At 48.1% G+C, this 25,327-nt stretch overlaps 1 protein-coding gene across 1 annotated transcript; it reads right to left on the minus strand.

Moving 5' to 3' along the window:
• Positions 1-8,621: 8,621 nt before the first annotated feature.
• LOC100753186 (N-acylglucosamine 2-epimerase) lies at positions 8,622-25,094 on the minus strand. Its single transcript, XM_035453124.1, has 11 exons — positions 25,086-25,094; positions 16,516-16,625; positions 16,280-16,355; positions 16,100-16,175; positions 15,775-15,947; positions 15,134-15,358; positions 14,226-14,307; positions 13,683-13,858; positions 12,844-12,975; positions 8,805-8,892; positions 8,622-8,713 (listed from the first exon to the last, which is right to left on the minus strand). The coding sequence occupies exons 2-11, from the start codon at positions 16,620-16,622 to the stop codon at positions 8,622-8,624; spliced, it is 1,227 nt and encodes a 408-aa protein (XP_035309015.1). The 5' UTR covers positions 16,623-16,625; positions 25,086-25,094.
• Between the last annotated feature and the right edge of the window lie 233 nt (positions 25,095-25,327).

Here is a 25,327-nt window from a genome sequence, read left to right on the forward strand (position 1 = left end):
GTTATAAAATAAAATTTAAAAAAACAGTGAAGGATTCTTTTGGGCCTTGCATAATTTTAGTAAATGTCTCAGTCCTCTTTCCTGATTCTTCAGTCTTTTCCCGAGCATTCAAACTCCTGCATGGCATAAGGCCAAGGTGTGACCATCATATGTAATTCACCTTTCCACATCAACATAATGGCCCTAGCTGAGGATTTGATCTTGGAAAATCTCATCCTCTAACCCTACCTCATCATTTAATGGCCCTAGCTTTGTCTTTCTACCACGTTCTGCACTGTAACGGAGGACCAGCTTCCAATTCTGCTGTAATTAAATCTTTCGAATCTTGTGGAATAAATCTCCTCTCAGTGGCCCATGAATTTAACATCTGGTTCACAAAAGGTGAATGTGTATGATAAGAAATTATTGCTTCCTTAAAACTCTTCAAATCTAATGTTTCTATAGGATCCTACTTAACTTCAGAATAGCCTTGGAGATGCCTATCATCTGGTGGCTGTTCTTGAATGGTAAATGAATAAAAAAGACTGTTTTTTTAATAACCTTGGGCTGCTTCTCTTCAGTTTCACAATGCAATGGTGTGGTAACTTATGCTAGATTCCTCTGTGTATGAATATTTTTCTTAGTTTCATTAGTATATCTTTCTAAGGATTGTATCTTATGAGTCCGTTTTTCATATGTGGCACCAAGATCAAACAACATTTTTAGGGAATAAAACATGAATACCAAATTGGCAATGATTATAACTGAAATTTTTCAAATCCCAGGTAAGTTAGTTGTTGTTTCATTTAATTGTTCCATTTTCAAACCATCCACTGTGCATTAATTCATAGGCATAATTCCCTCTATTGTAATGGTGTTTCCCATTTTAATATGGAAAACACCCTATTTTTTAAACTATTTTCCCCTATTTAAGAATTCCCAGCTATCTCACCAAACCTGCAGATCCATGATAGTGAAGTGTGAGGCTGGCTGTCACTGGGTAGCACAGCTTGGCAGAGAACAGATGGGGCAAAACCTGGCTGAGGGGGGCAGCAGCTTCTGGAGTAAGGCTGTGCTCTCAAAGTGTGAGGTGCTTGTAACAACAATAGAAGCAAAAATCAGGAGTCAAGGCAGCTAAGCTAATGTGTCAGCCATCCAATGAGGGAGTCCAGAAGAAGCCTACAACCACAGGGAGGAGCTGAGGAGCCAGTGAGCACAGAGGGACGTGCTGAAGAAGCATGTGGGACCGGAACTGTCTGACAGCATAGCTGGCCCGTTGTGGGCAGCTAACTCTGGTATTTGGAGCCCAGGCACCTGTGGACTTCGGGGCCCTGTGGAGTTTGGCCTGCAGTTTTGGGCTGTTGTAACGAGGCTGCAACAAGGAAACCACAGACTTACTTACTGAGTTTGGAGCAGGAAGGGAGAAGCCAGCGCAGGGGGCGGGGTGGGGGTGGCACTGCAATTTCAGCTTGGCGGCTCTGTCAGCTGCACAGCCAGAGGCAACTGGCTATCTTGTGATTTCATTTCTCCAGTTGCATGCCAGGTAAAGCGGTCATCTAATTTTTCTTTCTCATTAAAACCTGGGAGTCAGATATCAGGGTAAGAATCTGAAAGACCAGAGAAGCAATGGAGAATCCACCGTGAACTCTTCTCTCATCTGTTCCTTCTTACTCCCAAGGGCTGAGATCTTCCCTCAGCCCTGCCTTACTACTTCTTGTCTCCTGCCTGTCCTCAATTCTCCAATACCTCTTTGGTTAATTTTGGTCAGCTAGTGGCTACCTCAACCCTCTGACTCAAAGCAAACGTTATTGTCAGAATTCAATCAAAATATCACACAACAATCTCAAAATATCACACAACAATCTCATTTTCACTCTACGCCCTCACAGCCCAGTGTGACTGAGTGAGTCCTCCAATCAGTTCACTTCAGTCCCACGTTTAAGTGGCAGTGGGCACTTCCAGAGTCTCTCTTCAATCCTAATCTTATGCAGATGACTGTGTCCCAAGTAGACCTGCTGTCAATCATCCTGATATCCGGAGATGTAGATCCCTCATTGCTTCTGCTCATGGCCCTTTTCTCCGCCATCCTCTTTCATCGGCTCTCACCCAATGAGTACTGGTGCCTGTCCCTTCTCGCCCCTGGCTCATGCCCTAATCTCTCTCCCTTTATTCCCCCGACCAGCAGTAAGAAATCTAGTGTGTTCTTTACCACAGTGCCCTTCCCCAGCCTCACTAGTACCAATCCACCCTTCCTCTACCCAGCAAGATGTATTGGACCTCTCCTCTACCACACACAGGGAAAGTAGGTGCTTTCTCCATGTTAGCTTGTCAATGAAGAGCCGTTGGGTATATAGAAGTCCTCTTAGCAATGTCTGGAATCCCTCCACCTATATCTCAGTCCACCTAAGTCAAATGGATGGATCATGTCACTTAAAAAATCTTGATCTCCTTACTAAAAGTTGAGGGTGTTGGAACAGAGAGTCAGGGTTGTCCAGTGACTAAAGGGGAATATGGCACTGCTAAGCTTCATAAACTGGGCTAGGCAGGCTGGCTGGCCATATCCAGGTCCTGCCTTTCTTCCTGGTCCTTCCCATCTTCTTCTGAAGTCAGTAAACCTCGAACTCTCTGTCAACTGGTTACTTGCTCCTCTTCCACCTCTTTCTGACATGCAGGGAGATGTATTTGGCATTGAAGTTTCCTATCATGCTAAGAGGCCTGGTCCATCAGCTTCTGTTTCAGGCCAAGGCATGAGTGAGAAGGCTTCAGAGCCTCAGAGAAGAAGGATGGGTAGGAGTGGGACCTTGGAGGCTACCTTTGATTACCTCCAGTCCACCTCTGTCAAACCCTCAGTAGCTCTCTCTACTCACCAGTGAGGTGATACGTCCGTGGGTCACATCATCTGGATCCTTTTCCCTAGAGGAGAGAGCCAGTATATACGGGGCACCTGTGCACATCAAGTGCACAGATATCGTGATGGACCTTACGGCAGCCCAGATCCAGGCAGAGGAGAACTAGAACCTTCTAAATCAGAATAACCAATCATGCCTTTCCAAAAGACCCATGCTGCACCCACCATATATGTGCAGTGTCCACAGAACATTGCCCTGTGATTAACAACAAAAACGTCCGCTGCCAAGTCACAAAAAGTATAGTGCTGAATGCAAAGCACTGAGTGAAGGGAGCCAGGCTGAAAGAGCTGTAAGTTCCTATTTCAGCTCTGCTGCCTTCTGAAATGGTGACTTTGTTGTTGGAGGCTGTTGGCGGGGTGTAACACTCTAAAGGTGGACAGATACCCTTCCATTGTCCAACTCAGAGTGTGCACAACACACAGAAGCACAACAATGAAAACATAAATCTGTGTTGGTTCCTCACTTCTAATAAGTGCACCATACCTGGTAGTGAGAGAACAAATGTGGAGGTCGGGTGTATGAAAATACTCAGTACCCTCTGCTCGATCTTTCTGTCAATTTAGAGCCACCCTACAGACAAGCTGTTAATTAAAAAAAAAAAAAAAACAATATACAGCAAGGTGGGCATAGTTAATCCCAGCATTCAGGAGGCTCAGCATGAAGACTGATGCAAGTTTGAGAGCAATCTGGGCAAAAGAGTGAGAACCCCTCTAAAACTGATCCACAGTGCGTTCACCAGATATTGGCTTCCCATTCCCTTGTTTTTTCTCCTTGAGGAGCTTTTCCCGCAGCTCCTCAACCCCCAGTCTTAGCATTAGGTTCTTTTCTTCCTCCTGGATGGCTCCTTTTTTTTTTTTTCTTGGTTTTTCGAGACAGGGTTTCTCTATAGCTTTGGAGCCTATCCTGGCACTTGCTCAGGAGACCAGGCTGGCCTTGAACTCACATAGATCGGCCTGCCTCTGCCTCCCAAGTGCTGGGATTAAAGGTGTGTGCCACGGACGCCCAGCCTGGATGGCTCATTTTTGGCCAAGACATACCCTACAGTCTTCCTGTTCTCATCAATATAAGAGAGCCAGTAACAAAGAGGAAAAGTCAGCCACAGCAGGCAACAGGCTAGAGCTCACTGCCATGCTTCCTGCTTGTGTAGGATGGTGGGAAGGTGTAAAAATTGGTGAGTTGTGAAAATTGGTGATCAGGAATGCAAAGGGACCAGATTCCCTACTCCACACTTTCCCCCCCTCTTGGAAGAGCACAGACACAGGTGGGAATTCCAACTGTCTAGCTTGCAGTCCTTACATGCACACATCAGCCATGCCCTTGCTGTACAAAGGCACTGTACACCTCACTGCCCACTGCTTTTAGCCCACTCAGATTCATGTTTCCCTCCTGTTGTCCCTTATGTGTTTACAAAATGCAAAACCTGATCACCTGGGGCCAAGAGAGGCCATGGTAGAAATAGTATTTCATCTGTTAGTTCTCCGGGAGGCATAGGAGGTTGCAGTGCTGCATGCTCATCAGGTCCTCGGGCTGCATGACAGAAGGACACAGTTAGTCCAAGAGTGCAGTGACTAAGAGGCCTCACGGTCCCATCCCTATTTACTGTAAATTTCTGGGCCTCCTGTTCTGTCGGGAAGGGCAGGATTGTGACCATACGACTTTGCACAAGCCTTTGGGAAGGTCTGTGTCTCCTAACACAAAGGTCCCTCGGAACAGAGAAAATCTTTGATGTGTAAATGAAGCAGGCATGTTCTGGCACAACCTTGGCAAGGGATCCAGGGGAAATGTACCCAGGACCTCTAGAGGTGGTACTAAAACAGGGAGCTTGTGTAGCCTGTAGGGGAGGGATAATAATGTGTCAGACACAAGCTGGATTTGTGCCCAAGTATGGGTAAAAGTTGAGCACTTTAGCTGGGGAGTTGGTCTTCTGGCAACTTCAGGGGAGGAGCTGCCACAGCCTCCAAGATTTCTGAACTGCACTTTTTGGTTTCTTTTCCATCTTGTAGATTCTCTGAAAGGGTGTGGTTTGGAGGGGTGGAATCTGACTTTCTGGATCATGCAGGGACAAGCTGGAGGTTCCAACCAAACATTCCTACTTTTTTAAGTGTGGGCAATAGTTCAAATCTGTCTGCTTCCTACCTAGAGGAAGGTAGGTTTCTAGGAGAAAGAAAAATAGATTACCACCACTGGTCCTATAAATGGTAAGAGTGAATACTACCAGAAAGAATGCAGCCTGGATGTTCTGGCAAAGTTCTTCAATTTGTGGAATGGCTCAATATTAGATTCAACCTGGACAGACTTGTTGATACAGTGGCAGCATTTTTTTCCCAGGATCATGCAGGTATCTGTAAGACAGCTGGAACAGATTTAAATTTAGGTGTCTTAGCAAAGGAAATAGCTTTAGATTAAAAGGCACAAACACTTTGAGGGAAAACATATAGTCCAGGAGACAAAAGAGTCAGAAGTGATGAGTAAGATAGGCTTAAACTTCCTGGCCCCTCACTGGGACATTCTGGGAAAATGGAGGCTCCCAGTGGCTGCATAGAACACTCACCCTGGGTTGGTGCCTAAAAGAGCCTGGATAGGTGGTACCAGAACTGATGTCCCAGCAGCTTGGCAGCTGAATGGGTGAGAAGATCACAGTAGAGGGTCCTGTCCACTGGGGCTCTAGAGTACCCGGCTCCCTGAAGAGTGTGGGGTGTGCTCAGGAGCCATTGGGTCCATTGATGTGGGGGCAGGGAGATAGCTGTTAGCCAATGAATGGTGAAGGGGCCATGGGAGGGAAAGGTAGTGTAAGAACCCCACCAGTGGAGGGGACTGGGATGGGAGCTGCTGGTTAAGGAGGAACAGCCCTCTAAAAGGGAGCTCAAAGAGCTTAGGCCTGCAAGAGACCATGAGACAGCCCCTAGGTGTGTAAGGACAATGGGGAGATGGGAGGGCCAAGACAACCTGAGTTCAGTAGAGAGCTTGGTGGGTTTTAGTCTGATGAGTCTGTTGGCCCTCTCAACAGTTCTGGATGATTGCGGGTGGCAGGAGATATAAAAGTTACATTTATATTTGTGGCATGAGCTCATAATAGTGAAAGCTAGGCCATTATCTATTTGGATTGTCTGTGGCACACTGAACTTGGGGATAATGAGCTCAAGGAGTACGTGAGCCACCACATCTCCTGTTTCCATGGAGGTGGGGATGCCTACCCGTCCTGTAAAGGTGTCAACAAGAATTAGGAGATAGTGGATGTTTGAATGAGTGGGCATGTGGGTGAAGTCAACCTGCCAGTCCTTGCCCAATTGGTGTTTTTGGTGCTCATGCAAGGGCTGGCATCTCTGGATGGCTCCAGTGAGTTGGCTTTGGCACATGTCTAGCACAAAGAGAACACCTGAAAAATATGGGCTCAAAGATGGATGGGCTCTAAGAAGTGAACAAAACCTTGGGGCCAATATGTAAGTTTTGGGGGATATCTGAAATGATGGGGAGTGCTGATTCTGGGGGAGGATGATGACACAGTTATTTAAGCAGAACCATCCATTCTTTATCTGTGTTGCCCCTTTATTCAGGAGCTCATCCTCTCCTGTGTTTGATAACAGGGATGATAGGGGGTGTCAAAAGCAAAGTATGTCCTGTATATCCAGTGGAGTTGGAGGCCAGTCCCTGGGCTACTGAGTCAGCCCTGGCATTGCCTAAGGGCACTGTCTTGGAGGACAGGTTTCCTCAGCAGTGAATTATGACTACTCCTGCAGGGAACTGGAGGGCTTCCAAGAGCTTGGCTGTAAGGGGTGCATTAACTATGGGTGTGCCCTTTGTAGCAAGTAAGCCCTTCCAAAGGACAGAATGGGTATGAGCTACTAAAAGTCATAGAGTGAGTGTAGACCCAATTTGACCCTTAGCTATTTGGAGCACTCTAGTCAAGCCAATTAATTCAGCCCCCTCTTTTTTTTCACTTTACACAACACTTTTCTCCAGATTTATTTAAATTAGAAACAATCCTATTTTACATATCAATCCCAGTTCCCCTCTCCCATGTCCCCCACAAACCCCCATCCTATTCCTCTTCTGTTCCATAGAAAGGTTGAAGCCTTCCATGGGGATCTTCAGAGTCTGTCATATCCTTTGGAGCAGGTCTAGGCCCCCCTCTGTGTGACTAGGCTGAGAGAGTATCCCTCTATGGGAAATGGGCTCCCAAAGTCCATTCATGTGCTAGGTACTGTTCCATCACCAAAGGCCTCATAGATTAACCTGACCTCCTGACACCCACATTCATGGGGTCTGGATCAGTCCCATTCTGGTTTCCTAGATATCAGTCTGGGGTCCATATGCTCCCCCTTGTTCAAGTCAGCTGTTTCTGTGGGTTTCTCCAGCCTGGTCTTGACCCCTTTGTTCATCACTCCTCCCTCTCTGCAACTGGATTCCAGGAGTTCAGCTCAGTGCTTAGATGTGGGTCTCTCCTTCTGCTTCCATCAGCTATTGTGAAGATGTTGTCCCCACACCTGCAGGACCACCACATAAGCCACCTGGCAGTTATCTGATCTATAAGAGAGCTTCCATCAACTGGCTAAGAGACCAAGCCAGTATGAGTGTAAGGACTCCAAAGCCTCTGGACAGGCTTGGGAGGAGGTGTCACAGGAGAAAGGGACAGGGAGGAGGGTTTAGATCAGGGCTGGAGGCCAAGGTAACTTGGGGGGTTTCCAGAAACAGCAAATGAAAGACCTGGAGCCTTGAGGCTCAAGGAGGGAAAGAGAGGAACGGCTCAGCTCTGAGAGACAGTGAATAGCATATACAATGACTGGCTGACACAGTGTGATTTGGAGGACTTCCCAGCTGAGTTTGGCTGCTGTTGTTAGGGCTCCCAAATATGGCTGCCACCCACACCCAGGTAGGGTCTAGTTGTTAGGACAGGAAAGCAAAGGCCCAAATTGGAAGGCCCAACCAGTTGAGCTAGAACCCAGAGGCTACTCCCACCTTTTCATCTTAAAGAGGTGGATGGGGCAGATGATGTCTAGGAGAGCCAGGGAGGGGACTGTTAGGAGCAGTGGCAGCAGAAGGTGGCCAAGTGGGCGAGGGGCCCCGTGGGGGTCTCCCCGGCTGCCTGGTACAGGGGCTTGGCCATGATGGCAAAGATAATGATTCAGCAATTGAAGAATCCCATCAGTACCAAAAATGAGAGTCTGGTCCGCTGTGGCCGAGGGGCCCTAGGTCCCACGGTGCTTGGATTCAATCAGAAACGAGAATCATAGACTGCAGCCTGAGTTAAACATCCAAATACCCAATGGTGGGAGAACATAGGAGAGCCTCAGAGAAACACGGTAACACAAGAAGACAAGGTAATTTAGGAGCAAAGAGGTGGCTGGGACAGAGATAGGGAGGGATGCTATAATTGCCAGGTGTCTAAAGCGGGATATAGCCGCCCTAAGGTCCACAGTCCCAGACCTCTCTGTAGCATGCACATGTGGTGACTCAAGGAGCCCAAGGGGTGCAGACAGGCTGGGGATGTTTGGGGCTGGCACCCGGATCCCACTGGGCGGTGGAGGAAGAGGTAGGCAGCTCAGACCCACCTGCAAAGGAAGTAAGAGGCTGGTGAGCTTGCCCAGAGCCAATGCACGCAGTGAAGTGACATCGAGATGGCGCCATCGAGGGCCTTTTGAAGGCCAGATGAAGCAGGCAGCACTGGGAATATCTGTTCCCTCCCACAGGCCCATGGAGGTAAAAAGCACACAGGCATGGGGAGCAGCATCAGGTTTATTTCGAGCCAGCAGGGGCGCTCCCACGGTGGAGCAGGTCTCCCAACATCTTCTCGCACATGGCCAGGCACCGCGGCACGTGGAAGCAGCCTGTGAGGAGAGTGGATGCCGGTGTTGGGAAGGCCCAGGGAGCCAGGTGCCACAGACCCCTGCAGTCTCTCCCCGTTCCTTCCGTGCTCACCTTTAAATGGGCCTCCCTTAAAGTTGAGGGCCACCTTGCCCTCTCGGTTCAGATAGCCGAACCATTCGCCGTTCTCGGGATCATGAAACTAGAAAAAGGAAACAGTGACAGCTAGTGTCTGGCAGGACCCACCCAAATGTCACCCGCTGAGGAAGGGGCGCAGGCTGTCCCCTCTGCACTGCCGCCAGTGGTCAGAGTTCAAATGGCATGATTTCATTAGTTTCAAGGGACCATGTCCTGGGAAAATGTGAAAGCTGAGGATGGTAGGCAGTTAGTTGGCTTTCTCAGCTTGTAACCCCCTGGGGAAGGGGCTGTAGGCGGTGTGTTGAAATGCTGAGAAAACAGGAGCTCCTTATCTGATTGTAGTGCTTAATACTTTGAATTGCCTACTTAAAAAGACTCATTTTTATATCATGTAAACTTAAAAATCAAAACAAAATAAAACAAACAAACAAAAAACCCAAGAAACAAAGAATCCTAGAGATTGACCTACCAGCAAACTTTGCAAAAAGTGACTTCCCTGGAGTTCATGTCCTCTATTTCACAGGCCTCAAGCAGAGACAATAACTCCTGTCCTTGGATAGTGAAGATTTTGGGTTTTGTTTTTGCTTTTTGCATACTGGGGTTTTTACAACAGGGTCTCAGATTTTCCTCTAACCTTGTGTGATGAGGCATGCCTTTAGTCCCAGTCCTCGGGAGGTAGAGGATGACATGTTCCTATAAGGTCCAGGCCAACCCGGTCTTCTGCCTGCCTTCACCATGGGTTCTGAAGGTGTGTCTCACTTATCCTGACCCTGTCCAGTGAGTGCATCTGACACTTCAGATGTGGGGGACAGCAGCTGAGTTGGCTGGGCAGACCCAATGTTCTCCCATCCCATACCTGTCTCACTGAGGGTTTGTTTACAGTAACCCCAAATGTAGCGCAGGTCCTTATTCTAGGACTTTCCCGTTCTGTTCTCACTGATAAAATAGTTATGCAGAACCCCTTCTTAGAAGGCATTCTTAGAAGTTCACTTTCAAAGTGCTTCCTTTAAACTGTGACACATGAGCTGTGGATTTCAAGTTGTGTAATGATTCATGCCTGTAATCCCAGTGATCAGGAGGCTGAGGCAAGAGGATTGCTGCAAGTTCAACACCAGTACAGACTCTGTCTTAGAAAGAGTGGTGGTGATGTATTCAAGGGAGGGATAAGTAGCTTTCTGTGTAATCTTTGTAACTTTTGAATAGCCCTTTCCTTATAACATATTTATTTTGAGAAGGAGTCTCTCTCTGCCTGTGTTCCTGACTGCCCTGGAACTTGCTATGCAGCTCAGGCTGGCCTGGAATTCAACTGAATCATCTTACCACTGCTTCTCTAGTGCTGAAGCTAAAAGAATAAACCTCATGTCTTTTTCTTTTTAATTTTTTAAACCTTGGTCATCCATCCGGGAACTCATGGAGTTCTGCCTGCCTCTGTTTCCCAAGCACAGGGATTAAAGGCATGAGCCGCCACCACCAGGCTCATGTCCTCATTTTTAATTAGTTTATCTGATTCATGATAGTGTGGGTAGGGAGCAAGGAGAAAAAAAAAAAAAACTAAAAAATTCTGAGATTATTTTCTGTGGTTTGTTCCTTGGCCATCTGAATTTTGGCCTTCTCTGTTGTTACATCACTTAGTGACTATCTACCTGTTTTTTTGTTTTTGTTTTTGTTTTCTTTTGGGGGGGGTTCGTTAATTTGGAGTTTTGTTTTGTTTTTGTTTGGTTTTGGTTTTCATTTTAGTGTTTCAAGACAGGGTTTCTCTGTGTAGCCCTGGCTATCCTGGAACTCACTCTGTAGACCAGATTGGCCTCAAACAGACCCATTTGGTTTGCCTCCCGTGTGCTGGGATTAAAGGCATGCACCATCACTGCACAGATTTACCTGTTGATTATAACATCTGCAATTCATATTTTTTGTTCTCATTTTATAGAGTAACCCAGGAAGGCTTTGAACTCTCAGTCCTTCTTCCTTGGCCTCCCAAATGCTAAGACTACAAAGCTATACACCACAATCGGCTCTTGGAATTGTTTAATGTCACCTCCATTTTGGAGTATATTCATATTCATTCTCATATTCATTCTCACTTCATGTTGGTTAAGATTGGTGGCTTCTAATTCATTCCCTTAACGAATATATTCAGCAGTCAGGAAGGGATGCTCTCTAATGGCTCCTGTTGTTTGGAATTAGTGCTGAGTATCTCAGAGAGCTCTATCTGCCTGTTTAGATACTCTGTGATAGAAACAAGGCTTGGATTTTGTTGCCTCTAATCACAATAAAACCAGGCTGGATTTCAGTTAGAGTTAGTGCAAACCAGCCAGATATAACAGCACACACTGTCGTCTCACCACTCCAGAGTCAAGGTGGAGGCAGGAAGAGCACACGTATGAGTTTTGAGGCCAGCTTGGGTTATATGAGACATCTAAAACAATAACCACACACAAACTCTCCTTTTCTCCTAGAACCAAAGTCACAGGCCAAAGAATGGGAGTCCCTACTATAGTTGCAGGGTACTCACTAGAATAGTGACTAGTCTTAAAGAACACTGCCTACATTAAGTATATTGCCCTCTGGAGGCCCCTGGTTTGGTTTCTTTCCTGCTTCAAGACTGATACTGGTCTCCTTCACCAGCCCTTATACCCTCTTCTCTTTACCTTCTGTACTAAAAAACTTACCTTGCTCTTGGCTCTCCATAAAAACTATTTTTCTTACTGTTATTTCTTTGTTTGAGACAAGATTTTCCTATGTATCTGGTTGGTCTCAGACATACTGTGAGGACCAGGCTGGTCTCTTCCTTGCTGTGATCCTCTAGTTTCGTCCACCCAAGGGCTGGGATTTCAGTTATGAACCACCATGCCCAGGTCATGTACATTTCTTAAGACAAGCAGACACTTGTAACAGGCCATATTTCTATCTCTGAACTACAGCCTCAGAAACTCATCTACTGAGACAAGAGTCAAAAAAGTGCCTTGCAAACTAGCCTGATGGTGGTGGTGATGAACACCTTTAATCCCAGCACTCCAGAGGCGGGGGCAGAGGCAGTTGGATCTCTGAGTTAAAAGCCAGCCTGGTCTACAGAGTGAATTTCCAGACAGCCCAGCCAGGGCTACCCAGAGAAACCCTGTGTTGTAAAACAAAACAAACAAACAAAAAACCAAAACAACACCACCACCAAAACAAAATGCCTTGCAAACATGAGGACCTGAGTTTGTTCCCAGAACCCATCTGGAAGAAAAAAAAAAGACAAAAGCATGCTTGTAGTCTCATACTGGGAGAACAGAGATAGGATTCACCTGCTAGCCAACATAGCTAGTGAGTGACCCCATCTCAAAAAGCAGGTATACAATGCCTGAGGAACACTACCTAAAGTCATCCTCTGTATTACCTATGCTCACTCTCTCTCTCTCTCTCTCTCTCTCTCTCTCTCTCTCTCTCTCTCTCTCACACACACACACACACACACACACACACACACACACTTGGCAGGGCATGTCCAGCTGCTGATTTATCAGTCTGAAATCCTAGCTGTTGGATTAAAAAATCAGGCTCAGGCTGCTGGACTTGGCAAATCAAGGATGTTCCTGCTACATGGAGCCCACCTGGCTGGACCCTCCTGGCTTCCCTTCTGTCAAATTGACATACCCTGGCCTCTGGGGCTTTGGATCATTGTTCAAAAGGTCTTCTCTGACCCATCTATAAGAAAGTTCTGTGACCCATCTATAAGAAAGTTCTGTATCATTGCATCTGCTCTGTTTCCACTGCTCATTGGTCTCTACATTTGCTTGTTTACTTGATTGGAGTCTGAACACCCAGAAAAGTGGATTCCTTGAGGCAGTGCTTCTTGGTTTACCAAACAGAAGGCAGTCTTGGAACTCTCAGAGCGGCTGTGGGCAACACTTGATGTAGGGCTAGGAGGGACTACTGGAACCCTCTTAACACAGACCGTTTCCCCCTCCCCTGCTGTCTGCCATATCCTTCACACCCAACCTGGGCTTCCAGCGAATGAGGAGAAAATACTTACATGCTTGAAGGTGTACTCAGCCACCTGATTGAAGATTTGTAGCAAGGCTGGGTCACCACTGTCCCTGTAACCCATTAGGAAGGAAATCATGGCTTCATTGTGTGGCCACCACAGCTTCATGTCCCACTCCAGCTGAGAACAGAGCAGAGATAGGCAGCTGAGACACTTACTCTTATCCTCCATTCTGGCTCAGCCTGTCTGGCTCAGGACTTGGTTTTTAATCATGAGACATGAGGGAATGAGTTTGAATAGTGCGTAAGAGTAGGGCTAGCTTTCTGACATATTTGTGCCCCAAGGCAGCTCCTTTAAAGGACAAGTACTAGGAAAGATTCAGAATGTTGTCTGCCTTGTCACATCATCTTTAAGCCTCTTGGAAATTGCTGCTACCAATGGCTAGTGTAGTACCCTCTGCAGATGTCCAGCAGGATCAGGACACAACTGATCAGATGAGTCATTTCACTCCTGTCTGTCAGCAAGTGAAAGAGTGAGAATCACCCAAGAACCCTTTAAGCCACTGGCACCAGACAAAGGGGACCTGTGTCTTTGTATCAGCATTTGCACATAATCTCTTCTCTAATGGCTTTCACAGGATAAGCGCTGGAGAAGACTCAACTCTGAGTTCAAATTTTGTTGTTGTTAGCTGTGTTTTGAGACATGGTCTCTCTATGTTATCTTGGCTGTCCTGGAATTCACTATGTATAGCAAGCTGGCTTCGAGCTCACAGAGATCTTTCTGCCTCTGCCTCTGCCTCTATCCTCCAAGCACTGTGCTACCACACCTGGATATGAGTTCCCCTACTATATGCCAGACTTCCAGCCAGTTTCTCTGGGAGTTCCCACCTGGGTGGGGCAGAAACCATCAACATCCTGGAAGTAGAAGAGGCCCCCATGCTCAGCGTCCCATCCAGAGCGGAAAGGCAACAAGAGAAACTTGTCGATGATGTGTGCACGAAGTTTGGCGTCACCTTTCTTGCGGGCATACTGGAGCAGGAACCAGCCAGCCTCTATTGCGTGGCCTAGTGAGGGTTGAAAGAAAGGCAGGAGTCACAATTCCCATCCCAAGAATCTGAGGGCTTAAATTCCTGCAACCTCCCTTCCTTCTAAGATGTTAAAGGAGTGAAAGATGTTAGAACTCTGTCTCACGATGCCCTGTCCTTCTGTCTGAAATCGATTCCCTGCAACAACAACAACAACAAAATGCCCCCCCAAAATACAGACACTTAGTCTCCTGGAGCCAATGTCTGGTCCTAGGCAGACAATCCCCTGCCTGTACCTGGTCCTTTGGGGGGGGGGCAGGGGGGAAGGAAGGCAGCCAAATCCCATATGAGGCCACAAACTAGAGACTGAGTTCTATTTTCTGATGGGCCCAGCACATGTTTTCACCTGGGTTCTGATGTCTTCCAAGGCAACCAGTGAGTTCCTTGCCATCATGAGATACATTCTCTAGTATAGCTTTTCCATCCCTCTGCCAGGAAAGAGACAAAAGACAGATATTTCCAGTTCCTTGTCATCTAACCAGAAAGATCTAACTTCACACATCCCTCCCACTGGGCATGGTGGTGCATGCCATAAATCTCAGCACTGGGGAGGCAGAGGCAGGTGGATCTGCATGAGTTCAAGGCCAGCCTGGTCTACTGGGGAGTCAGAGGCAGGTGGATCTCCATGAGTTCAAGGCCAGCCTGGTCTACATACAGTTACAGGACTGCCTAGACTGTTACACAGAGCTCTTTCTTGAAAAACCAAAATCAGAAAAAAAAAATCTTTCCTCCACCCTTGCTTGGTAGGCCCAAAGGGGCATTTTTAGTTGATGAGTGTTTTACAACAGTTTTGGGTATTCCTTGCTGCTCTCAAACTCACTAGACATGCAAGACTGACCTTGAACTCTAGATTTTCCTGCTGCTACCTCTGGAGTTAGGGAATTAGAGAAGAACATTTTTGGAATGGCTCACTGTCTCCCATGGTGAGGTAGGTTTTACTCCTTGCTTTAAGTCTGGGTCTCTCAAGCAGAGAGAGTAAAGTGCTGAACGAGGAGCCAAGATAGAGTTGGGTGCTCACAGAGGCTGGGGAAGAGTACTCGTCAAGGTCTCAGGATGTGTCTGGGGCTCTAGCCTCTTCTTTCTGCCTTAGGATCCACCAGTCTTTGTCCCACATACCAGGAGACCTTCCTGAGAGCGCTGGGTTGTATTTCAAATGAATTTGCTTCCTTGGATCCACCCGGAGAACATATTTCAGGTAGAGGGGCCCTTGTAGAGTGGGAGACTGGGGTTCACCCCTGCCCTCTCTGCGCCCACCTGCACATGCTGAAGAATCCTCTGGGCACACCAGTCCCATAGCTCTGCATATTTCTTTGTCAGTGCCTCATCTTCCTCGGAAAGCTGGTCCACCAGATTCATCAGCATCATGGGCACTGCCATGGACTCTGCATCCGGGGTCCCTGAGAGCTGAGGCCGGCCTAGCCCAGCTGGGTCTTCCCGTACCCAGTGGACAATCTGGTCCATCATCTCCACAGCTTCATTCTGAGGGGGGATACCAAGCAGAGGCTGCATTCCTTGTCCCATTTGCCTTCCCGAGGAAGAACTCAGGACTCAGCGTGTTCTCCAAGGACACCTGCTCCTTCGGCAGCTCTACAGGGGCAGCCCTACAGCCAGGCACCAGATGCCAAGCAGATCAGCCAACACTGTTATAGGCCCCTGGGGTTCAGGTCACATTCAGACAGAAGGGCCTAGGAAGGGAGAGGACCACTTCTGCTTGGACACAGGGCACTGATAGATCTCTGCTTACCCAGGGTCCCTATGGTGGTCCTGGAATCGTCAGGGAGCTTAGAAGAGAAGGTGGTCCCAAAATGATAGGACAGGAGTGAAAGGAAGTTGTGGCAGGCTCCCAGGACGGTCTTCAGACTGTGCTCATACCTGTGGTCATTGCTCCCACAAACCTGGTAACGTGATTCCTTTGTTACTCTCCAAAGCTCGTTCATAGCAATGGTGTAGAAACACTCGCTGAAAATGGTCCGCTGCACCTTCACTGGACGGCCGTCCCGAGTCAACACAAAGGCACACTTCTTGGCAGGCGGTGCCACCCGTGCAAAACGCAGCAAAAACTCACCACCTGGTGGTTGGGGAGTATGCATGGTAGGTGAGGGCTCGGAATATACTGTCTCTTGAAACATACACAGTTCCTTTCTTTTTCTTGACTCCTTGATATCCACTGAATACGTGATTCACTGAGGCTCCTGAGGAGCTGGGAGTAGGACAGGGTACCTGCTTTTGCAGCATCTAGAAGCTCAGCGCGGCGGAAGCGCTCAAAATTGCGGTACAAGCGACAATACATCCATACCTGTGAGGGAATATAGTTTAAAGAAAACAGCTGGGGTCCTGGGAATCCTAAGTGTCCCTGGGTATACCCAATGCTGCATGAGAGCCTTAAGTATGAAAACTGACCTGTCTCCCCTGCAGCCAGATATATTTAAGGTCATCATAGACCTGCCCATTGCGGGCAAGGCATGTGAAGAAACCCCTGTGAGACACGAATTGTTAGAAAAAGAGGGAAGCAGACTCACGCCCTTCTCCATAGCTTCATTACTCTCCTGAAGCCAAGTAGGTCTGTGAGGCCTCAGAGTGAAGTTGGGGTCTGGAAGGGGCAAAGGCCTGGGGGAAATCACTGAGGGGTAGCTGACCCGTGTTCCTGATCATGGGAGTGCTGCAGCCAGAAAGCGACCACGCTGTCAAGTTCCTTTGCCACACGATCCTTCCAGGCCTGCAGTGAAGCCCGCTCCTTCTCCATGTCCTGTAAAACGATTCAGGTCAGGGCACGGAGGCACAACTCTTCATAGGGCGTTCCTGTACCAGCTCAAGTGGGCCCAGAGATGCTTGTGGGCACCCCACCCCATAGGGCCTTGACCCCCTGACCACTGTGATCCCAGCGTTGCTTGGAACCCGTCAGATCAGCACCTCCCCTGACAATCTTCCAACTGAACTCTAACCCTGGGTCTTTGGTGTTCTCCTCCCAGTAGCCGTTGGTGATGTCACTCCAGCTACCCAGCAGTGCCCCACTCACCTTGTCCTCCTCAGGATTTCGAAAGGGTCCTGCTGCCTGCCTAGGTCCTTTTTCCGCTACCTCCTCCCTCACCAATCACCCTTGTTCTAGATCCCCCTGGTGGGAACTAGGTGAGGGCAGTTGTCCCATGAGGAGGGAGTAGGAAGGAGACCGGATCTGGGCCTGGCAGATGAGGTGGGTGTTCCCAACAGATGCGTGGGGTGGGGATGACCCCTGGAAATGCCTGAATCCTGAGACCCTATGACCCCATATAGTGGGCAAGTCTCTGCCAATTTGGCACTTTAGCTGTTTCGGCTGTCAGTATCCAGTAATTTACAACCATGGGCCCTGGTTGCCAGTTCCTGGATACTTCACCCCAAAGGATGCTTCTGGGAAAACAGGTGGTAGCCATGCCGAGCAGAGTGGGCATCCTCCACATCTTTGGACCTGCCTTCGAGCTACCCAGTATTGGCTGACTCTGACACAGGCTGGTTCATGCGTTCCCCCATTCTTGTTACCCACTGAGCAACCTCGTCGATCAGCTAATTATATGGAGGGAAAGTTGCAGTCAGAATGCCTGAGGTACTTTGGGGAACTTGAACATATTCTGAATCTTTTTATTTCCATTTTGTTTTACGTGTCTTGCTGTTTTTTGCCTCTAAGTATGTCTGCGCACCACATGCATGCAGTACCCTCACAGGCCAGAAGAGGGCATTGGGATCCTTTGGGCTGGAGTTAGAAATGGCTGTGAGTCTCCATGTGGGTGCTGGGAATTGAACCTGGGTCCTTTAGAAGAAAAGACGGTGTACTTAACTGCTGAGTCATCACTCCAGTTCCTTGAACATGTTCTTAAGGATGGACTGCAATCCAGGAGTGTAAAGTAACTAGACCGTCTCCTTCATCAATGTTGCTCTGGGAACCAGTTAGAAAAAGAATCCAGTCCCCGGGCACGGTGATGTTCTTGTGCCACCCCACCTCCCAGCTGTGTGCTGACCTTTGATTTCATAATGACTACTGCCTTGCTGGCTGTGGCTGCTGGCTAGCTTGGCAAGTTGGAGTGGCTCTTTCAGCCTGAAACACTTCACCTTTGTGGTGCTTGGAGTAAGCCTGGTCCAAGGTAGGTGCAGAGATTCTGGGCTCACATCTGCCCTCACCTTAGCTCATACCCAGGGGACCCTGCATCTGTATCGAGGAAGGCTTGTGTGACTTATTTAAACTGTATTCATCCATGTCCATACTCCCCGTCCTCCCTTGCACACAGGCCATCACTCTCAAGCTGAACCAAGGACAAGCAAAGGTGGCTCCCTGGCCCTGGATTTCATAAGAGAAAGACGAGGCAAGGTTGTGATGCCTCTTTCTGCCCTCAAGCCCAGTTTTCTAGTTTGTTTCTAACATGGTCTCATGTATCCCAGGCTAACCCTGAACTCTATTAGCTAAGATGGTCTCGAACTTCTGATCCTTCTGCTTCCACCTCTCAAGAACTGGGACTACAGGTGTGTTGCATCATACCCAGCTTCAAGCTCAGTATTTTGTTTGTTTTTGTTTTCCCAGACAAGATTTCACTGTGTAACCCTGCCTGTTCTGGAACTTACTCTATAGACAAGCCTGGCCTTGAACTCACAGAGATCTGCCTGCCTCTGTCTCCCCAGTGCTGGGATTAAAGATATGCACCATCACTGCCCACCTCAAGCTCAATATTTTAGGATCTGTGCCAAAGCACTTCTGCTTTAAAAAAATAAACAAAAACAAAATAAACAGGGATTTATTTTTAATCTGTGTGTGTGTGTGTGTGTGTTTGTGTGTGTGTGTGTTTGTGTGAGTGTGTGTAAGTGTGTGAGTGTGTGTGTGTGTTTGTGTGAGTGTGTTTGTGTGAGTGTGTGTGTGTAAGTGTGTGTGTGTGGAGGGTGTTGATCATGGAAGTCAGAGGCATTGTCTCCTCTGAAGCTACTCAACAAAGGCGCTGGAAACTGAACTCTGGTCCTTTGCAAGAGCAGTATACTCTTAACTACTGAGCCACTTTTCCAGCCCTGAATATGCCTTGAGTTCCAGAGTTGTGTAAGGAGCTCTGCACAGGGAAGGAGGAGGAACGGGAGCCCCATAGGTAAGGGCTACAGGAATAGTGTGCGCTTCTGCCAGGCTAAGTGTCCACATGTCTAACAAGTCCACACTAGCCTCTCCACTGGACAATTAACCCTGCTGACCCATGCCCTCCCATCCCTGCACATTGCCCCTACGGCTCCTGTCTGCAGGACAATCTATTGTTCCTCTTCCTGGGCCTGAGGCAAGCTGTTGGAACTTTAACTCACTCTTTTTGCTGACAGGATAACCTCAACAAACCAGAAGCCTTGGAGCTTGTGGACCCAGTGAGGCTGTGCTCCGAGCGCCAAGATGTCCTTTAGCTGTTCTAGACTGCTCCATCTGGGTCAGGGAAGGGTGCGGGTGGGAGGACATAATGGATATCACATGTTAGGAGGTGTGGCTGTGTAGCCCACTAGTGGTTCCAGCATCCAGTGAAGGCCTGCAGTCAGGCCTCAGCATGCACCAAATGCACACATCTGCATGCACAGTGGCCCTGGGTCCATAGGAGGCAACTTTCGACACCAGCACAGGGGGCTAGAGAGATCCCCCAGTCGTTAAGGGTGTGTACTGCTCTTACAGAGGATCCAGTTCAATTCCCAGGACCCTAGTTGGTCAGCTCGAAGCTGCCTGTAACTCCTGCTGTGTCTTCGCTGTCTGTGGGAACCTGCGCATACTTCTCCACCCACCCGTCCGCCTGCTCTTAATGAAGAATAATAAAAAAGTTGGCTGTGGAAGCCTTTAGTCCAGCATTTGAGAAGCAGAGGCAGATCTCTGAATTGGATACCTGCCTGGTCTACTCAGTGAGTCCCAGGGATACATGGTGAGACCTCCTCAAGAAAAAGAAATTATAAAGGGAGGAGCAGCACAGATGTCATCCTCAAGAAGTGAGGCACAGAGGAAGCATGTCCCCATGCCCCCTTTTTTCTCTAGCTCAATCACCAGGGACCTGGAGATGCATGGAGGTGGTATGCTTGCTATTCTCAGCCGGTTGGCACCTAGACTGCCAGCACTGAGCTCTGGGTATAGGCTAAGGCTGCCTTGTCTCCAGGCTTTCTTAGCCTTTTGCCCTTCAGCTACATCATAGCTCTAACGCCCAACAAGCTGATGGACTACCAGGGTCAATAACTCTGCCTCTCTGTCTTTGAAGGCTTGATTTGGGTACAAAGCTAGAGGATTTGGTCCTGCAGAATCCATCTCATGTCAGATATACCTGTCCTGCTAGAACAGACACCCTGGAGTGTCCTGAGCTTATGTCGGGAAGAATATAGAGGCTGTGGCTTACTTACATGCCTGCCAATGGCCAGCCAGGCCTTTACCTTGGTCTATCTCTTTCTTAGTGGGAGAATAGGTCACCCGGCTTCCAAATGCAGAATCAGCAGCAAGTGCTCTAGAGGCCCCAGTGCTCTAGTGCATACCTTGTTCTGGACCCTTCATAGACAGGCAATTGAAAATTGCTCACCTATGGTTTCTAGTAACAAAAGGTCTCCAGTGGCTCAAGTGAACCTTGGGCAAGTGCGAGCTTCCCCTTCCCAAAGTTCCTAAGACACTCCTGATACAGGGGTAGACACCAGATAGCTATTTCAAAAAGTGTCTTTTAATTGTTCAAAATAGCACACACACAAAAAAAAAACTGCACTGTGGTAATTTTGAGTCACAGGGGTTGAATGAATAGGGTAGTACTGCTCTCAGAAGAGAAGTCAAAGGGTGCTTGGGAGAAGGCATAGGGAAATCAAAGGGACCAGGCGAGTCATTTTCCACAGGGAAACACGGTGCAATACACTAGAGGCCCCAGTGGTATGGGCCTGAGTGGCTGAACACACTGGCTGTCCATTTTTAAATCCTTCAGTAATGTGTTTGCTAGCATCATGCATACACTATAACTTGGATTCTGGATAGAAAAACCTAGAGCTTGGGGACAATGCTAGGAAATGAATTACTAAGTTTGTGTCATGTACCTATCCCCAGCCTTTGTGGAATATATGGCTGAATAGACACAAGAAGCTGCTCAGGGGAGGACTTCTGTGACATGGCCAAGCCTGCAGGGACCGCAGGCCAGTCAAACCAGTCCCATAGTGAGGGCCAAGTGTTCCCATTAAGGATAGTAAGCTAAGGGATGCAGGCGTAGGGGGCATTGACCTAAGTTTTTTGTCTATTGTTTTCCACTGGCAATTACCAACTTCAGAGTTTACCCTGTGATGTACAGGGGAATCATAGCTGAGGACCCCACCCCACCACAGGTCTTTTGACAATTATCTCTGGCTTGATTTAGCAACACTTCTTCCCTCACCCATATCTCAAGCAAAGGCTGCCTGTCCTGCCAGCTGCTAACAGCACTATACCCCACCCCTCCAGACTGAGGGCCCAGAAGAGTACCACAACACCCCCCCCACACACACACCCATACACATATATCAAGCACAAAGACACACTGTCTTGGCTTCTAGTAAGTGGGATGCCCACAGACAGGTCATCAGCCGTATCCTCAGAGCAGAACACTAATTGATTTCTTCATTTAGCAGAATGGTGCCCTCACACATTTCATTCCGGGCATATTTTAGATATTAGTGTCTACTCTTCTGGAGGTAGTACCATAGCAGGGGAACAGATAGCCTGGGGAAAGAGCTATGATAGAATGGGGAAGGATCCATTGTTGAATGGAAAAGGAACCATGGTAGAATGGGGAAAGATTCCTTATAGAATGGAAAAGGAACCATGGTAGAATGGGGAAAAGATTCATTATAGAATGGAAAAGGAACCAACATAGAATGATGAGGAGCAATGATGGGTGCTTGTAGGATGCACACACAGCCCAAGTGTGTTGGCACAAACCTGTAATCCCAGTACTCAAGAAGTAGAAGCAGAAATATCCAAATTTGAAGATCATCTTTGGCTATAATGAGAGTTTGAAACTTGCGTGGGCTGGCTTCAGGGGACACTGCCTTAAAATAAATGTAAGTATACCAAAAAGCAAGAGAGAGAAGGTGGTGGTGGTACACACCTTTGATCCCAACACTCAGAAGGCAGAGACAGATTTCTGTGGGTTTGAGGCCAGCCTGGTCTACAGAGCTAGTTCCAGGATGGCCCACAGAGAAACACTGTCCTGAAAACAAAACAAAACAAAACAAAACAAAAACAAACAAAAAAAGAAGAAAGAGAAAGGGAGAACGAAACAGAAGCAAAAAGAAACAGAAAGAAAGCAAGAAAGGAAGGCAGGCAGGAAGGAAGGAAGGCAGGCAGGAAGGAAGAGCAATCGAGCAAGGAGAAGGAATTGGGGGTGGGAGGGAAGGGAGGGAAAGTAAGGAGTGGGAGAGGAGAGCAGATGTCAAAAAGCTTGTGGTCCAGGATTCCAGCTGGACGCCCAAAGAGAGCTAAGTCTAGGGATAGAGTCCTGTGTACTCATTTCATTTTCAGGGTCCCTCTGCTACTGTGAAGGCAGCTACTTATCTAAGGAAAGGAGTGGGTGCTGGGACCAGGGAGCCAGTCTGCAAGGCAAGCCCCAGGGTAGCAGTTCAAAAGAAATCCACTGTGAAGAGATCAGAATGGGTGGATTTCGGTCTTGACAGTTACTTTCCTGGGCCTATGAGAGGAAAGGCCTCCTTAGGTATCTCCTGCTCTGACCTCCCCATCTTTTCTTCTGATTTCCTTTCTTGGTGTGTCCCTTGCCTGCTTTTAGACTCCTCTATGGTGGGACTTACTCCTTTCCCTGAGTCCAGGTGCTCCAGATCCAGAGGCCTGCATGGCCTACTCATCAGCCTCCACATCACTCACTGGGCTCACTTGGGTGGGCTTTGGGGCATACCCTTAATGTGGTCACCGGAATTGCTAACTTTCCAGTAAGGGGACAAGTTAGGTAGAAGGAATCTGGTGCATATGTATTTGTAAACTCCCAACACTGAAGCCAAAGCAAAGCCCACCATACCAAGTGTCACTGTCACCAGCCTCCTGAGGCTGAAGTGGTATGTGCCAGCCACTAATTAGGATGGGTGCTAATGATGCTGACTCCAACTAGGGGAGTCTCCACTAAATGAGGATAATAGGTTTTCAAGAATGGCAATTTAAGTTCATTCTGAGCATACCCTTCCTTGTTGGCTTCCCTGCCCTCCAAAAAAGGATGTAATACCCAAGGAGGGACCTATTATGGCTGCACAATGCCAAGTGCAGCAGCAGACCACAGTACCGCGTGGATTCTCCACTGGCAGCAACAGCACTTCTGGTTCAGAACATGTACTCCAGCCAGCATCACAGAGTTATAGATTGCAAGCCAGTCGCATCTGAGGTCCACAGGGGGCAGGAAACTGCTGCCCCAAGTCAGTCTCCAGGTTGTGCCATGGCAGAGCTTTCAGATCTCAGCTCTAAGAACCTTGACCTCCTACCAAACTTGATCTGACCCTGCTCTGGCCCCAGTGTGTTCTTGGCACCTTGGCTGTCCTTTGCAGTGGTTACTACCATGCATGAAATCAGCTGTGTGCAACTCTTCTCTCTTCAGGCCTGTGACCTACTAAGGGCAAGGACTGCTTCTCTTCTATGCAAAAAGTCTTTTCCAGAATCTAGAACAAACATAAACAAAGATCTGGCAGCTGGGTGTGGTGGCCCAAGCTTGTCCTCGAAGCCCTGGAAGGTTGAAGCCCACAATGCTGCAAGTTACATACCAGCTTGAGTAAAATAGTGAGTTCAAGATTAGCCTGGGCCCTCACAAGGGTCCCTGTGAGCCAGGCCTTCACTCTCACTTCTGCTGACCAGTGGTGTAGACTTGATGGCCACCACTATGAGACTATGCTGACCTCTCAGAACATAAAGTGTCAAGACAGTGCTGCTGTTCCCGGACAGTTGGGAGGACCATGAGAAATACAAGCCACAAAAGCTGGATGCCCTGAATGAGCAAGAGCCATCTTAAAGACAGTCTTGTGCCAAACTCCAGTTTCTTGGTGGGAACTCACTGCCGTTGGCTGATTGAAGTGACTGAGATCTTTTCAAGGTCCTTGGGCTTCACAACAATTTTGGTTGGTTTCCTTTTTTCTGCAACAGGGTTGTCCTGAACTCACTCTGTAGACCAGGGTGGCCTCTGAAGGGCCCAGAGTAAGTCTGAACATTAGACCACTTGCCCACCTTCTTCTATTGCTTGACCCTTGCCCTATAGTCTCAGTCACGGGAGAACAGTTGGTTAAAAATTAAGAGTCCTCAAGGAGTGGATGGGGGATGGGGTTGGAGGGGAGGTGTGGGGGCAGCAGGAGGAGGCAGGAAGGGGGAGCTGTGATTGGCTTGTAAAATGAAAAAAATGTTTCAAATAAAAATTAAAAAATAAAGACCCCAGCTGTGTCAAGAGCAATGCTGACATAATCACAGATTTGGGTAAGCAAACCCACAGTTTAGCTTGAACTAATCGTAAGACGTTATCACAAGTTGTAAATTCCTGGAAGGTACTGTCCCGCAGGACTTCAAATTGTAAGATTTCTTTCCTTCTGTGACCCCCTACCCACCCACTCACCTACCCCCCACCCCCGACACACACTTAGGGATTTCGTTTTAAAAAGGACTTACTCCCTCTGTTTCAGGTCACAGTTAGAAGTTCTGGCACCCCTGTGCTGATGGAATAAAGTTGCTTCTGCTTATCTAACTTTGGTGGCCTCATTTTCAAGATGTGTGCGATTCCCAGAACCAACACCTAGAACTCAGAGAGCCACGCGCCTCCACCTCTCAGAGTGCTGGGATTAAAGGCCTGTGCTACCATGGCCCAGCTGCTTCTCTTAGGAAGCAGGATGGAATCCTAGTCACCACCTGCTGGCACACCCTCCGTAGTCGCCTCAAACTTCCACCAAGATGGAGGACTCGGTCATTCTTCCAAAGGCAGGTACTCTAACAACTATAGCCCCAATGCATCACTAAGTCACACTTTGGTATAAGTTGTTTGCACCAAGTAAGTACACTGGAATCTCAGCTACTCAGAAAACCCCAAGGGTCTTTGCATTCGGCTGTGCTATGCGACACTGCTTCTTTGAGCTTGCATCATCAATAGCTTAAAAGATCGAGCCATTGAGAGTAGGAATGGGAGTCAAAATATCTGCAGCAAACAAGAAACTGGGGTGAGGGTGGGGGGGGGGATAGAAGCTGCCTCCTTTCCTGTGCAAGAGTTACCCGCCACACCCTGAGGAAATGAAACTGCCAGCTAAGAACTTCCAAAGCGCCTGGCCAGAATCCAAAGGTCTAACAGCTTAAGGCTGTGAGATCAGCGCAGCTGAATTTCTCTGACCCACATTAAGTCTTCTAGCCTGACCCAGGGCCAGCAACCCTAACCTGCAAGTCAGTTCAGGGCCAAAAGGAGGCGAAGGTGGCAGCGGACCCTCCTCCGCAGTAAACCAGGCCTGAAACTGTCTCTC

This window comes from Cricetulus griseus (genome assembly GCF_003668045.3).
Source record: "Cricetulus griseus strain 17A/GY chromosome 1 unlocalized genomic scaffold, alternate assembly CriGri-PICRH-1.0 chr1_1, whole genome shotgun sequence".
Taxonomy (NCBI): Eukaryota; Metazoa; Chordata; class Mammalia; order Rodentia; family Cricetidae; genus Cricetulus; species Cricetulus griseus.